The sequence below is a fragment of the Onychostruthus taczanowskii genome, unplaced genomic scaffold, assembly GCF_017590055.1.
Source record: "Onychostruthus taczanowskii isolate IOZ18803 unplaced genomic scaffold, ASM1759005v1 scaffold22, whole genome shotgun sequence".
NCBI classification, from domain to species: Eukaryota; Metazoa; Chordata; class Aves; order Passeriformes; family Passeridae; genus Onychostruthus; species Onychostruthus taczanowskii.
Genome location: NW_024499462.1, coordinates 4,333,306 through 4,346,952, shown reverse-complemented (window position 1 = coordinate 4,346,952; position 13,647 = coordinate 4,333,306). Strand labels below are relative to the sequence as shown.

The following is a 13,647-nucleotide window of genomic DNA, read 5'->3' as shown; positions in this document are numbered from 1 at the left end:
TACGTCCAGGTGAATGCCACACACTGTTAAATCCCTCTGGAGAGTGGGACACTGAAAGAACAAATTCTCCCTTCATCACCAAACTGCTGTGGCACTGAGAGGCAGTACCCTGACAAGGCTCAGGGCCGTGCCCAGCAGGATCAGCACTGTGGGATGTGGGGGTCAGCATGTCCAGGAGGCCATAGCCTGACAGGAGACAATGTGACAAATGAGAACCCTGCCCTTAGAAAGAATTTATTTCCCTGATAAAGGATTACTAGTATCAGCATCCTTTGTCTCATTCTTGTGGACATCCAAAGGTTTGATAAATTTCAGAACTGATGGAAAAGGAAAGGACCCACGTGTGCCCAAGCTATGAGCTCTGCTCAGACTCAGTCAGGAGGCTGACTGTTGGTACATTTCTCTTCATAGAGAAAAGCAAGGTACAATTCTTCCCTAGAATAATTCTGAGTTTCACATTCCCTGAACACCAGAGAAAGAAAACACAATTCTTATCTCACTTGCTGTGCCTGTGTTGAGCCAAAGTAGCATGCAATATGGAGATTGTTTACCCAAAGTGAGGATGATTTGTTTCCTTGGCCTATCAGGGCCAAGCGTGTGTGTGTTTGGACAGTCATAAGAGAGTCAAGATTGAGTGCAGTTCTGTGCAGCTGTGTGCAGAGTGAAGGCATGGCAGATTCAGTTTAGATGTATGTAATATAGTATAATAAAGTAATTGATTAGCCTTCTGATAAGATGGAGCCAGATGCATCATTCTCTCCCCTTCGACTGGGGCGCCCTTGCTTCAATAGCTGACAACAGAGGTGAGGGGCAAAGCCCAGGATTGGTGCTTCCTGCATAAACTGACATCACCCTGACCCCCACACAGAGTTCCTGAATGAAAAGGATGCCTGCAGCCAGCCTCTGGGCCTGCTCCTGTGCTTCCCAGACAGAAAGGCAGCTATTCTATTATATCCAGTTTATTGATGGATTTACTGGATTTATGAAATCGGCTGGGGCAGAGAAGGAGAGTAATCCAAGCTTTCAGCATTTAATAGCCTTTGGAGTGATTCATATTGGAAAGAAACTGAGCAAATTTCAACCTGTTCCATTTTTTCATTCTAAGGAAATTAATGATTTTATATGTCACACTGGAACAGCTTTTTAATCTGAGAGTTCAGGTTAAAATAAGATCGGCACATTTTATGTGAACATAAATAAATATCTGCAGTATCCGTTAAGGCAATATTTGTGCCTTGAGGCATATGACATTTTCAATTCAGAACTTCCTTTATGGGGAACAAACAAGCAACAATAAGATAGAGCAAGATATGCCCTGGGTCTGCATAATGCCACGGGTGAGCAGTGAAGAGAGACACCATTTTCTCTACTCCAGAAAGAGAATTTTTCTTATGGCACAGGTTTGCAATAGACCTGAGACACAAAATAATCTAAGATTTTGCAAAAGAAAGCACCAGGTTGTAACACTTGCTGATTCCTCATTGGTTATTAACAATTTATTTTAATTTCTAGGCTAATCATTGGTTTTAATATTTTACACTGATTTATTACAATATTTTTTCTTAGCCTTTAAAGAATCCTTTGCAAGGATTTTAAATTGAAGCTTTCAAGTGGAAGCTTCAGTGAATATCTGCATTGGGGCTTCTCAAAAGAAACAATAACTTAATGATTTCTCCCAGAGCCTGAGGTGACTCTACAGAGGCTGAGTGTACTCTCTTGTATTGTCACTGAATGTGCCCTGCTTGTCAGCACTGAGATTTTCTACAGTGAGCTGCACAACAGTGACACAAAATGCAGAGAAAACAATTCGCTGCAAGGGGAAGATTAGGTCTGAGTTCCTTTAAAGGACACATTGTGGTCTTCCCCTAATGGAAGTCAGGATCCTATTTATAGACATAGATGTTCTCTGGCTCATTATGGAAACAAAGCCTTCTTTCCCAGAGTTTTTCAGGAATGGGCTTCTCTTCACCCAGCTCTCTTCTCCCGCTGGTGGTGTTGTGTTGTTTTGGCCTACACTAAAAACCCAACTGCTTCCAGTGTAAGTCCCGTGCCCCCCACTGTCCTTGAGTGTGAGTGGACTCTGGGCTGGCTGCAGGGTCCCCAGGAGTGGGAAGATGCTTTATAGGGTTTCCACTCTGCATAACTGCAAAGCCTGGCTTTACCCCCTGCCCCTCCCAGGGTACTGCTGGCTGTGAGGACCTCGCCCAGGCTCATCCATTGTTCAATATCATCTCACCAACAGCTTTTTGTGCTCACCCACACTGTGCTCCTAGCACAATCCCATGAAAGCAGCTTGTTTCAAGTGGCACCAGTGCTATTTGGCTTTCCTTGCTTCCCTTCTTCAGCTCTCCCCTCCTTCCATCTTAGAAGCAGAGCACCTTTTAGATTCCATCGTACTGTTCCTAGCTTACTTACACAGGATGTAGCAACCTTGAGAATTCCTTATTTTTAAACAAAACATATTTATGGTCCATATTTATATGACATATAACTTACAAATATATATAAACATATAATATATAACTTATAAACAGTTCATATTTAACAGATGAACCGTTTTGAGCTGTAATACGAGGAAAAAATCAAACGTTCTTGAAAGATGTCCCTTCAAGCAATCAATATTGAATGTTTGATTATTTTCTGAGCATGAACAAAAAGCAACCTAAAGTTGGCTTAAAAAATTTTAAAATCTCTTGTTTCTAGCTTTTAAACTATTTTAGCAGTCTCACATCACATTTTTAAGCTTTTCTTCAAAAACAATCATTCATTATAAAGCTAATCTAGGTTTATTAATCAATTACATTATTCCAAGACCTTGAAATTAACAAAAAACCAAAGCATCTATTCAAAATTTATAACATTGTATTTCAGCTTTTGGTTACACTTACCTCATTTAAGCTGTTAAATTGATCAGTTGCTTCTTTTGGTGAAATGCTTGTGCTCTGATCTATTCTGCAAAACAAAATTTAAAAAATCATTCAATAGATTGCCTATCTGTGCTGCAAATATCTCAAGCTTTTCATCATGTGAGTATGTAATTTATAAATTATAGAATAAATCTGTTTTATTTAAGAAACAGCATTTCTATGAAAGTAACATCTCTATTCTCTATTTTTTTACCCATTCAAAACAACAGTGGTTTTGTTGAATCCTAAATAGTACATTTATACTGCTAATGAAGCCTGGAAACTGTGACATTAATATCTGGGCTCACTTTGTAGTGTCAAAAAGTTCTACAGATGTATGATCTGTGACTTGGTGAGCTAACAGGGTTAATGCCAAGAAAAAGCTCAAACACATGCTTAAATCTAAGCACAATTTGTCCCACATGCTTTAAATCAGGAACAACAGTTTTCCTGTATCACAGCCATAAAGAATAAACTTTCCATATTTAAATTTGATGGCATTTCAGGTTCCCAATCTTCAGCATTCTGCTTTTACAAATTCCAGAAAGGCCCCAGGTTCCTGGAAATCCTGTAAGAGAGATATCCTCATTTTCTAGTGAGGGTCACTTGGCTGCCATCAGAGATGTCCACACCTTTGGTTTTCTCTCAGTGTATTGCTGCTTCTCCACACGGGAAGAGGAAAGGAAGGCCCTGGACTAGTGAGGGGCAAATCTCTTCCCCCTGGCTGTGGCCACTGAGGAGCTGTGTCCCACCCAGGCAGACGTGACCCATTACAGCTCCCAGATCAGGGTTAGGTACTAATTCACTACACCAAGGAATGAAACTCAAGTCTGGAAACAGCTTCCCACAGACTGAGCAGCCCCAGCAGCCTCCCAGCACCACTCTGTCCATCCCCAGAACAAGCTGAGGCTTCCCACTCCTGATTTCAGAGCCTGACATGGGTGTACCACAAGCTGACTCTTGACTCAGGGGAAGCAAGAGAACTCCAGCTGTCTCAGAGAATGAGATCTGTCAGTGCAGAAAAGGTGCTGATGTCTGCTGGCCCCTGGAGACTCACTCAGAGATGTGATCAAACCCAACACAAACCCCACATTCCTTTGCACAAAATAATTCATATTTTTCTGGGCTCAGAGTCATCCCAGTAAAAAGAAATAGCTGTAAAATCCTCTAGAGACCTCAAACTAGAACAAAGAGACACACAGGTGTTTGTTGTAATTCTTCCTGGATTTGTGAGGCATTTAAAGACTGAAATGATCGCTATGCCACAAACCAGACACATTAGATAGCTACACCAGGTGCACAGCCACTTGGCTCCAAACAGGATCCAAGATGTGCAAAAAGGACTAATTTATCAGGAAAGAGTGAAATATTGGTAGTTTGGTTTAATAACATGTAAGGAGGCAGCTGCAAGGCTACAAACAGCTGAAGAACTAATTCACTAGTGAAGAAAAAATATTTAGGGGGATTTATTGCATTGAACTAGAGCTAGACATGAAGGAAAGGATGAGAACAACACTTGTCAGATTTGCACACTTCTGGTATTCCTTTGGATAACTCCTTTCATGGTGCATAACAGAGCAAATGGGAGCTCCCCTTAATAATGTAAAAACAAAACAATTTTTTTTTAAAAAGACAAAACCAAATAGGAAATGCTAGCAGCACTTTGTACAGGAACTGTACAAAGTTCTACATCATTTACAGCTGTACATCTCACAAGTCTTGTACTCTGGAGAGTAAAAGGTTTACAGCAGCCATGAGGTACCAGCTCTCTCTTTCAGGCTGATGTTCTTGCCAGCTGTTTTAGGATGCCTTTAATCTTTCATTTTCCTGTTCCTTTTTACACTAGAAATACTGGAGTAAGATGCTCTTATCTATGCATTCTTTGGATTCTGGAGACACTGAAATCATTAAGATGAGTAACCATTTCTTCCTGATGAGCATTTACATTTTCAGTCTTGTGTGATCTTACTCTACACAGAAAGTTTTGCGGGTGCTGTTTCATTTTCACCAAGATTAATTGCTCTGCTAGGCAAATTCAGGTTTTCTGATTGTCACCAGGCAACACAGGGCTTACCATTTAATAACTATGGTTTGGATTCTACTCTCATTAAAAGTCAATCACAAAATATCCATTAACTTCAAAAGCAGCAGTAACAAGCCCTCATTTTCCATCTGTGCTGGGTACATTAAAATTATTTCAGGCCTTAGCTGAAATTTTGATTAATTGCAGGCACTCTTATTTTTGTATAATTTACATCCTGTAAAATAATGAAAATTAAATTCTCTCTGTGGCTACTACTCAAATATATGTCTCTCACCCTCCTTTATAGACTGGCTTTGGCAGAATTATCCTTTTCTCCATGACAGAAATGGCAAAGATGCAATAAGTAGCATGTACATTTGAGGCTTGTGGATATAAGCAAAAAAAAAGAAAAAAACCCCACGTAAATTCTAATTATCATAACAGAGCTCCTACTAGACTTCAAGGGGAAAATAAATTTGCATGAGCACTGTGCTGTTTAAAATACAGACCAGGACATGTGAATTTTTGAATTATGCACAACATCACTTTTAAACCTCCATAAAATTCAAATAAAACCACATAATTTTAAAAGCTGGGGAAGATGTTTGAAGATAACATAAGCAAATCCCCAACACATTTGCTCTGTGAAACCCAGAAAGGAGCATTGCATTTTGTAGCTTGCAAATGTCACTCCAGCCCAGCTCTGGTGACACAAACCCCAGCCCAGGCTGTTTATGTGTTTATGCACCACAAGTGCATGGTGCCTTGGCATGGCTAATGCCGGGGTGAGTCCTGCCCTCAACCTCACAGCATTTTGTGGGATGAAACGCCTTTTCCAGAGTCACCTTCAGCCTATCCTGGCCCAACTCCTCCCCTGTGTGCAGTCCAGGAGTCAGTGAGGGTGACCTGCGTGGTTAACAGCTCATCAGTGGCAGTCTCAGTTCCCTGGCAGGGCACTGATCCAGCCTGCCCAGAGTTACAGCAGAACACAGGGAAAATGTTATTAGAAAATAACAGAAGGCTCCTTTCTGAGACCTTCCCAAATGGCAAAAAGCATTATGAAATCCAAACTGCTGCAGCTGGATGCTTCAAAAGCACACCTATGACTCCTTAGAAAGCAATGCAGAACTGCAGCAAGCTTTGTGGTGAACATAATGTGCACTCCTGTAACAAAAGAAAAATCCACCTCGAAGGGCCCAAGGGCACTCCCTGGGCAGTCCCTGATTGCTGGAATGGGAAGTCAGAGAGCCAGTGTAGCAGTGCCTGTCTCACTTGTCCCAGCCCTTGAGCAAGCCAGCCAGCTCTTGTTATTCTTACTATGAGCAGCTTTCATACTCAGCAGGCACGGTCCTTGCAAGAGCTGCTCTTATCTTCCTCCTCTATCCTCTCCCCATCCACCCTTTTGCTTTTTTCTTTAATTGCACTGCAACCCAAAAGCTTGCTCAGAGACTCTTCCCTGCCTTGGTACAAGAAGTATCACTGGAACCATAAACACCAGTATTTCAAGACCACCATCTCTGAAGGAATTATTCTTAGGAACTGGTCAATCATTTTCCAACTTTCTCCCTTCTCATCTGGCTGCCTGTGCAGGAGAGGAAATGCAGCCTCTCAGGCTCTGCCTCAGCCATGCAGGTTTGCATGGAGATATCAGGATTTCTGCAGCTTCTCTGCTGCCTCCAACTCATTTCTGAATTGTAGCTGTGCAGCAGAAACCCCAGAAACTGTAAGAGTTCCCACCTGAGCTTCACTCTCAAAATATACCTGCCTTGCAAACTTAAATACTGAAAGCCTTGCTAGAGCTTGGCCTCCCCTCAGGGAAGCACAGAAACCTCAGGAGGCTCTGGCTGACCCCAAGATACAGGGCAGCCCTGGGCTACCAGCACTTCTCCTGCAGAACAATCACAGGTCTGACAGCAACCACCACCCTACAGCCTCTGCCAAAAATAGAGCTATAGAATCAGAGAACAGAGACCAGCCCTGGGACCAGATAAGACCTGTTGGATGAAACCACTTCATTCCCAGTCTATTTGGGGAATGGTGAAGAGGGGGAACTTTCAGGAATTTTTCTTTGGCAGAAAACTTCACCCCAAACTGTAGTTCTAAATTCCACACTGACTTGACATGCAGCCTTCACTGAAGATGGACCTTCCCACTGCCCAGGGGTGTTTTGTTTCAGCCTGCTCTCTGTAACAGGCATCAGAGAAAAGCACCAGGCTCTGCTCAGGTAACTGCACACAGCCTGCAGCCCACTCCAGTTTTGCTGATTGCCTTTGAGAAGGCAATTGGCAGAAGCAGCTGTTGTAATCATGTGTATTGTTCCATACTGGCTTTTCTAGTCTCTGTTTAAAAAAAGGCAATTCCTTTATTTGTTCCCAGGACCTGCTTATAACTTTTATCTGCCTTCTATCAAGGTGCAGATTATATTGCACTCATATCCAAACCCAGCTACACACAATGACCAGAGCAGTATTCAGTGTAATCTCTGGCAATAGTATTAGAAATTCATGTTCTGGAAAAAAGGTGTAAAGGTTCCCTTCCCTGCAGATGGCATTTCATCTACTAAATTGATGCTGATTTTCATAAATCATAGATGATAAACACCTCTTGAGGTTGAAACCCTTGCTTCACAGGTCAGATTCAGCTTAGCCAAAAAGAAGACACTATTCCCTTATTCTTCTGGCTGCAAATCTCTTCAAGTCTACTCTTCAATTTCCCTCAAATCCCACAAAACTTTCCTTTATTGTTTCAGTGGTTACCATAAAATGAAAGTACCCACTCAAAGAAACAATACACACTTCTAAGTCCTGATCCTGCGGATTGTTGCTCTTACATGGCCTGGTTTGTCCTTCTCTGTCACACATTCTAAGAATCCCTTCTTAGAATGCCCTGAACTTAGATTCTTCTGCTTAACAGGAACTGTGCTGAAAAGTTTTTCATATTTCAGCAGTCTTTAATCCATATTTAGACAAGTTAAAATTATCTGGTTTTTAGCTGCCTCACAGAGTTCTTAAAAACCTCTGTAGAGTTCAGAGGTATTTAGACCTTTAATCCCCAATGAGACTAAAGGCAGAGCTAAAGCCCCCTGCAGCAATTAAGTTAAAGCAGAAGTAACAACAGTGTTCACTAGAAACAATCAATCTTGATCCTTCATTTGAGACAGAAATAAATCCTTCTTCTCCTGTCCTCCCCCTACACATCTGATATATGAAGAGAGGTGTATAGGGACACCCCTGCAGCAGTGTGTCCCTCTCCTCTCCTCCAAAACACCAGAGAGCTTTTAGTCTGACTTAGGGACACTAAGCAGGTGTCGTGTCCCAAAGCATTGCTAATTTTGCCAGCAGCCCAGTGGAACCAGTGGAACACAGTGAAACTTGGGGTTCGTTTGAATTAAGATTTGATCACTGTGCTTGCACAGCACTTTGAATAGTAAATCTTTCTTTAAAAGATTTAGCCCTTTTGGATAGCAGGCTTTCTAAGGAGCTACATGGTGTTAAACAAGAATAAATAGCATAGTGAAAAGTGGTTTAACACCAGGCAGACTAAAAAGGCCAAACAGTTGAAGTGGACAGGGGAACTTTCCTGTGGTTGCTGTTTTATTCATGCACAGTCTGGTTCTTGTCTTTCATCACATTCCTTTCAAAATTAACCAGTTATTTATTACCTACCCCTCCACAAACATTCCCCCAGCAGAGCCACTGGGTAGGTCTGATACCACACTCAGGAAGCTCCTCTTTACAAATCCATGGGATTCTTTCCTCACATAAGGAATGCCAGAAAAAAAGAAGGCAGGCTTCCTAATTGGAAACACTTCCTGAGATGCAACGTTTCAACTGCACATGCAAGCATTGGAGGGCAAAAGCACTTTGTTGACCAAGCTAATTAAATGCTCTTTCATTCTGCTCAACCTTCCTTTGAGTGCAGAAATTAAGATCATTTACAATGTTGCCTCCTAAAAGTTGTGGAGAAAGCAACCAGTTCACGTCACACAAAGCACCAAAGCACCATTTGATGGCAGCTGTCACTGCTGTCCCACTCCTGCCTGCAAAAAACCTTGTGCCAGGGAGCTCTAGCTGTCAACCAGCTGTGCCCTGAGCCACTGAGCACCCCTGGGATGGACTGCTGCTGCTGCTTCAGACCCTCCAAAGGGAGCCAGAAACTCTGCCACAGGGCACCAAGGCTGTCATGCACATCAAGACAAAGAGCAGAGACCTGGCTCACCTGACAAAAACTCTGCGCACAGAAAAGCAGAGTCAAATGGGAAATTTGTGAAGCAGTGCCCCCAGATTTATCAAGGACTAAATCTTATCCTTAGGACACAATTTCACTGGTCAGTTGGGTGAGTTGAAATCCCATTTTTAGTCATTTGCATGGCCATGATGGATGAAAGTAGAAGCTGTGACTTCCAATACTTACCAGAGCTGAGTTACTTCATCACCAGCTGAGTTACCTGCCATCAGGACTTGGTTAATGCCAGACCTGAGCACACAGTGCCCTTCCAACACCAGAACAAGCACAGGTGCCACGGCACCCAGAGCCTAAACTGTACACATATAGATACCCTTGCTATAATCAGGTGTGAAGGTTCCCATTCCCATTGCTCAGAGAATGCAGCACTGAGAAAGAGAGGCAATTCAGCACTGGGGGGAAAAGGAAAGAAGTGGAGAAGTATTTTTGAAACTTGGCACAGAGGAGCTGAAGTTTCTAAACTAAGGATGTTCTTTCTGCTTCGGATGTAAGGGGTTTAAAGAATGATGAAATTTGCATTCTTATCTTTATCCCTTTCACTTTCTCCAAACACTCCTAGATGTATAAATATAGAATACACTGCCAACAAGAGCCAGGAGTCTGAATAGTTTATGCAGAAGGCAGCAGATGAATTAGCCTTTCCTACAGTTAATCAGAAGTGAAACGTGCTGTGTTATCCCAACTCTTACCTTGGCTGGAATCTCACGACTGCTTCCTGGCATTTCAAAGCCACATTCTGTGCATAGTTATTAGCTGAGGATCCAGCCTTCCCCTGCCACTCTGAGAGGCTTGGCAATGCACACTCCAGCTCCTGCACAAAGAGAAACAAAAAGAAAAGCTGAATGCACCCTGTCAGTACCAATACAAGTTGGCTAAATATTTTCCCTCAGGAAAAAAATGCTCCATGAGACCAGGTGCTGGTTGAGGATCTTTGTTATTTTTTGGTAATGATCTGGATTAATTTGAAATTATTTACTCACATGTCAGTAAGATTTTATTGCTTGGGTATCACATATTTCAGCTTCAGAGCTAAGAGGTTCTGTACAAAGAATTTGAAACTATTTACTCACATGTCAGTAAGATTTTATTACTTGGGAATCATCAAAAAAATCTGGCTGACAAAATCAAGTGCAGTTAAATATCAGTTAAATAAGATATGCGAAATTTAATCATTTGCTTCTTTCCCTTCCCTAACATATGTGTAGCTTTATGAAGAGAGTATTACTCTGGGAGGAGGGAAAGGCAGTGAGGGCAAAAAAAGTCACATCACCCAATCTGCCGAACAGAGAATAAAAAAGGCAATTTAGTCCAAAAATCTGAGTAAAAGAACAGGAATGAGAAAAGTATCCATTCAACTCCAAGCTTTTGAAAACCAGTTGTAGGGCTGTGAAAAGATGTGTTCAGTACACCTTAATTTCTTTACCTAAGAAATGGGTTGCAATATTTCCTTTGCACTGCAATGAAATAAGTTAATTAAGATCTTTGAAAATGTGATAATCAAAGTGGGATTTTTTTCCTTCCTCTTTCTTAGCTTTTGTAATCAAATATTTTAGTCTAATAGTTTAAAAAATTAAAATACAATTCACTCTGCAAAACAACAGAGCTCCCTTCCCTGCTAAAGCAATATACCTGACTTTGCTCCAGTGTCAAATTTTGGTTGGATGCATGGAACTTTGGGTAGGACCCTTCAGATGGGAACTTGCAGGGCCGAGAGAACAAAGACATTCCAGGTGCTTCCTGCTGGATAAAGGGGAAAGCTGAGGACAAGAGCACGTGCTGGCAAAAAGCCCTTGCTTGCAGGCTTGATGTTAGAAAACTTGGGTGGCTTTGGGTTGTTTCTGAATGGTTTCTCTTTTATGTCTTTGCTGCTGCTCAAAAATCATATCATTAGGGCATTAACAAGTAACACTAGGGAAACACCCTTGGTGGAATCTCTGTCTCTAAAGAGCAGTGAAATCCTGATGTGTCACAGGCACCTACAGCAGAGTCCCATCTTCTACTGCATTTTTGGTTTTTTTTCACTAAAGAGGGTGACTTCTACAGTGAAATTGCATCATAATAAACATAAACAGAGTATACCCAGAAACCAAAGCAAAGCTTCCAGACAGCTGATGTGCCAATATCAGCTCTGACTTTTTGATTACTGTGCATTTAAAATCATAATTTTAATGTCAAATTATTGGAAGTTCTTTGACATACAAGAAATTTGCACACTTCATTTATACTCAAAATACAAAACTTTACTCAGCAGTTTTCAGCATTGTCATCTTTAGGCACTGATTGTCAAGCCACCATTTTTATAGCCATTTACCTTGATAATAAGACATTAAAACTGAACTTTTACTGACTCTCTGCCTATTAGCTAGGAGGTTTGGTGTCCTTTTGTAAATATGTCCCAGTATCAGTAGAGATTTTGAGGATGACTCATTCAAGAATCCATACTCGTGACTGTGCACCAAAGGTGAGTGACAAGAGAAAGGATTGGGCAAGGAAAGCAGACTTTCTATTCCTCACCATCTGTTCTCACACTGACTCCCTGGAGTATGTTCTGGGCATATGCCTCCTCACCTCTTGAAGTCAAAGAAATCCTAATTAATTTCATTTCCTATAGATGAGTGCTGCTAAACTGCTAAGGAAGCTGATGGAACCATGGGAAAGATGAAACCAAACAGCTGGAGCAGAGTGGTGCAGTTGCATTCCAGCAGCCTACTCTCTTTCCATGTTCTGTTTGGAAAGGTTGCAGCTGCCTCCAGAGCCAGCTCCTGCCCCCAGGGAAATAACTGCAGGCAACATGCAAAGTACAGCTTTACCCTGGTGACATTTTGCCATCTGATAAGTGGTCAAGTGAAGTCACCTGATGCTGCTCTTTTATTACACTTGGGTTTTTTAATCATCAGTGTAAATCTAATAACCTTTTCTTCATGGAGACCAAAGGCACATGACCACAGGGTTACACTTATGCCAAAAATATCAGAGGCACAGGAATCACACTTCAGCTGAGAGCCTTGTGAAGCTCAAAATCCCATCTTCCCTCCACTTGATCACAGCTGTCTGTTCCCCCTCAGTGACCTTTCTACAGTGGAAACCCCTTGGATTCTCACAACTAGAAAGGCACACCAAAATGGTTTCCATACAAACAGACTTTGATCCTTCCAACACACACAGCAAACTTATTCATCTCCCAACAGCCTCCTCCAATTTTAAGGGGACAATTCTCTGTAAAAGAAACTTATGGGCTTATAACACATAAGAGGGAATAGCAAACAGTTCCTTGGCTTATCAGGGCAACACCTTTAACAGAGATTCTGTCACTGCTCTGGTGTCACTCTTTCTGATGCCACAGACGAGTCAGGTTGGGGAAGTGAGGAGACTGCTGAAAAAGCACTCTGCCAATAATCCCAGGAAAGCAAGGATGAACTGTTTGATCATGATGTGCAGTGCATCCTGCTTTTCTTTCATAAATGCATGTGCTCAGAAAGTGCTGCTTGTCAGCTGCTCAGGAGTACATCCTTTATCCCATTCAATGGCTGGGTGGCAAGGGGTTTCACCAAGGAAGGTTGATGCAGTTACAGTGTTTCATCACTTCTGTCTCTCCTAATTCAAACCCTTGAGCCATGTGAAGATTATCTGCCTGGCACCGTTTTTCCTTCCAGAAGTTGCATACTTTAGTCATGCTGGTGTTTTATGGCAGTCTAACTGTATACTAAAAAAGTTTCCCATGAAAGAATTTCACCATTTCCAGTTAACCCCTTGGGGCCATGTAAAACGCCACAGAGCAGCAAATCTGTGCTGTGCTGGCTTTTGTTGGGTGAGGCATAGGCAGGACAAAAACAGGGGGCTCGGAAGAGGCTGAAAAAGGAACAGATGACCTCTGAGACAGACCTTGACCTGTTTACTGCTTCTTCATTACGTCTTCCTGATCTGCTTCCACTTGCTCTTCACAAGGCAAAATTCCCATCATTTTTTCCATTCAGCTGATAAACATGCACACCTCATCTCTCTGCAGGTTAAATAATATTTCCTAGGAATTCAGTACCGTGGCAAAAAATCCTCACAGTTATTGCTTTATTTCTGGTTCAGCTCCAGAAGAACAGACAGGAATTTTAGGGCAAGAGTTTGACATTGGTATTCTAAAAGAGACTGTGATAATACCATTTAGCATTTGGTTTTAATTTTCCTTCAGGGATTCAAAAAGGACACTTCTCATTTAGAAGCTAAGACATTCTGTCTAAAATGATGAAATCCCATTCTAAACTTGGTCCAAAATAATTCCTAGTCTATGATAGGCTTGAAGTACTTCAGAAAGAGCTCTGCAAATTTCTATCCACAAACAAGAAGGGAGGAGAGACAAAAAGTAGCCAAATAAATTACACAGCAAAGAGATGGAAATACAGACATCTGTATTTGTGTATGCACAATTTTATGTAAATACAGACATCTCTATTTGCACATGTCAGGCCTTGTGCCTACTGC

At 41.7% G+C, this 13,647-nt stretch overlaps 1 protein-coding gene across 5 annotated transcripts in view; it reads right to left on the bottom strand.

Moving 5' to 3' along the window:
* Positions 1 to 13,647, bottom strand: part of FAM13C (family with sequence similarity 13 member C) — a 106,364-nt gene that overhangs the window by 26,009 nt on the left and 66,708 nt on the right. For 4 of the 5 annotated variants that reach the window (XM_041404833.1, XM_041404831.1, XM_041404830.1 and 1 more), the window contains exons 7-8: positions 9,864 to 9,985; positions 2,889 to 2,952 (exon numbers count right to left, since the gene is read on the bottom strand). In XM_041404833.1, the coding sequence (XP_041260767.1) occupies positions 2,889 to 2,952; positions 9,864 to 9,985 (186 nt within the window). Of the gene's footprint in view, positions 1 to 2,888; positions 2,953 to 9,863; positions 9,986 to 10,803; positions 10,912 to 13,647 lie in introns of all 5 variants that reach the window. The other variant, XM_041404834.1, reaches the window with a different exon arrangement.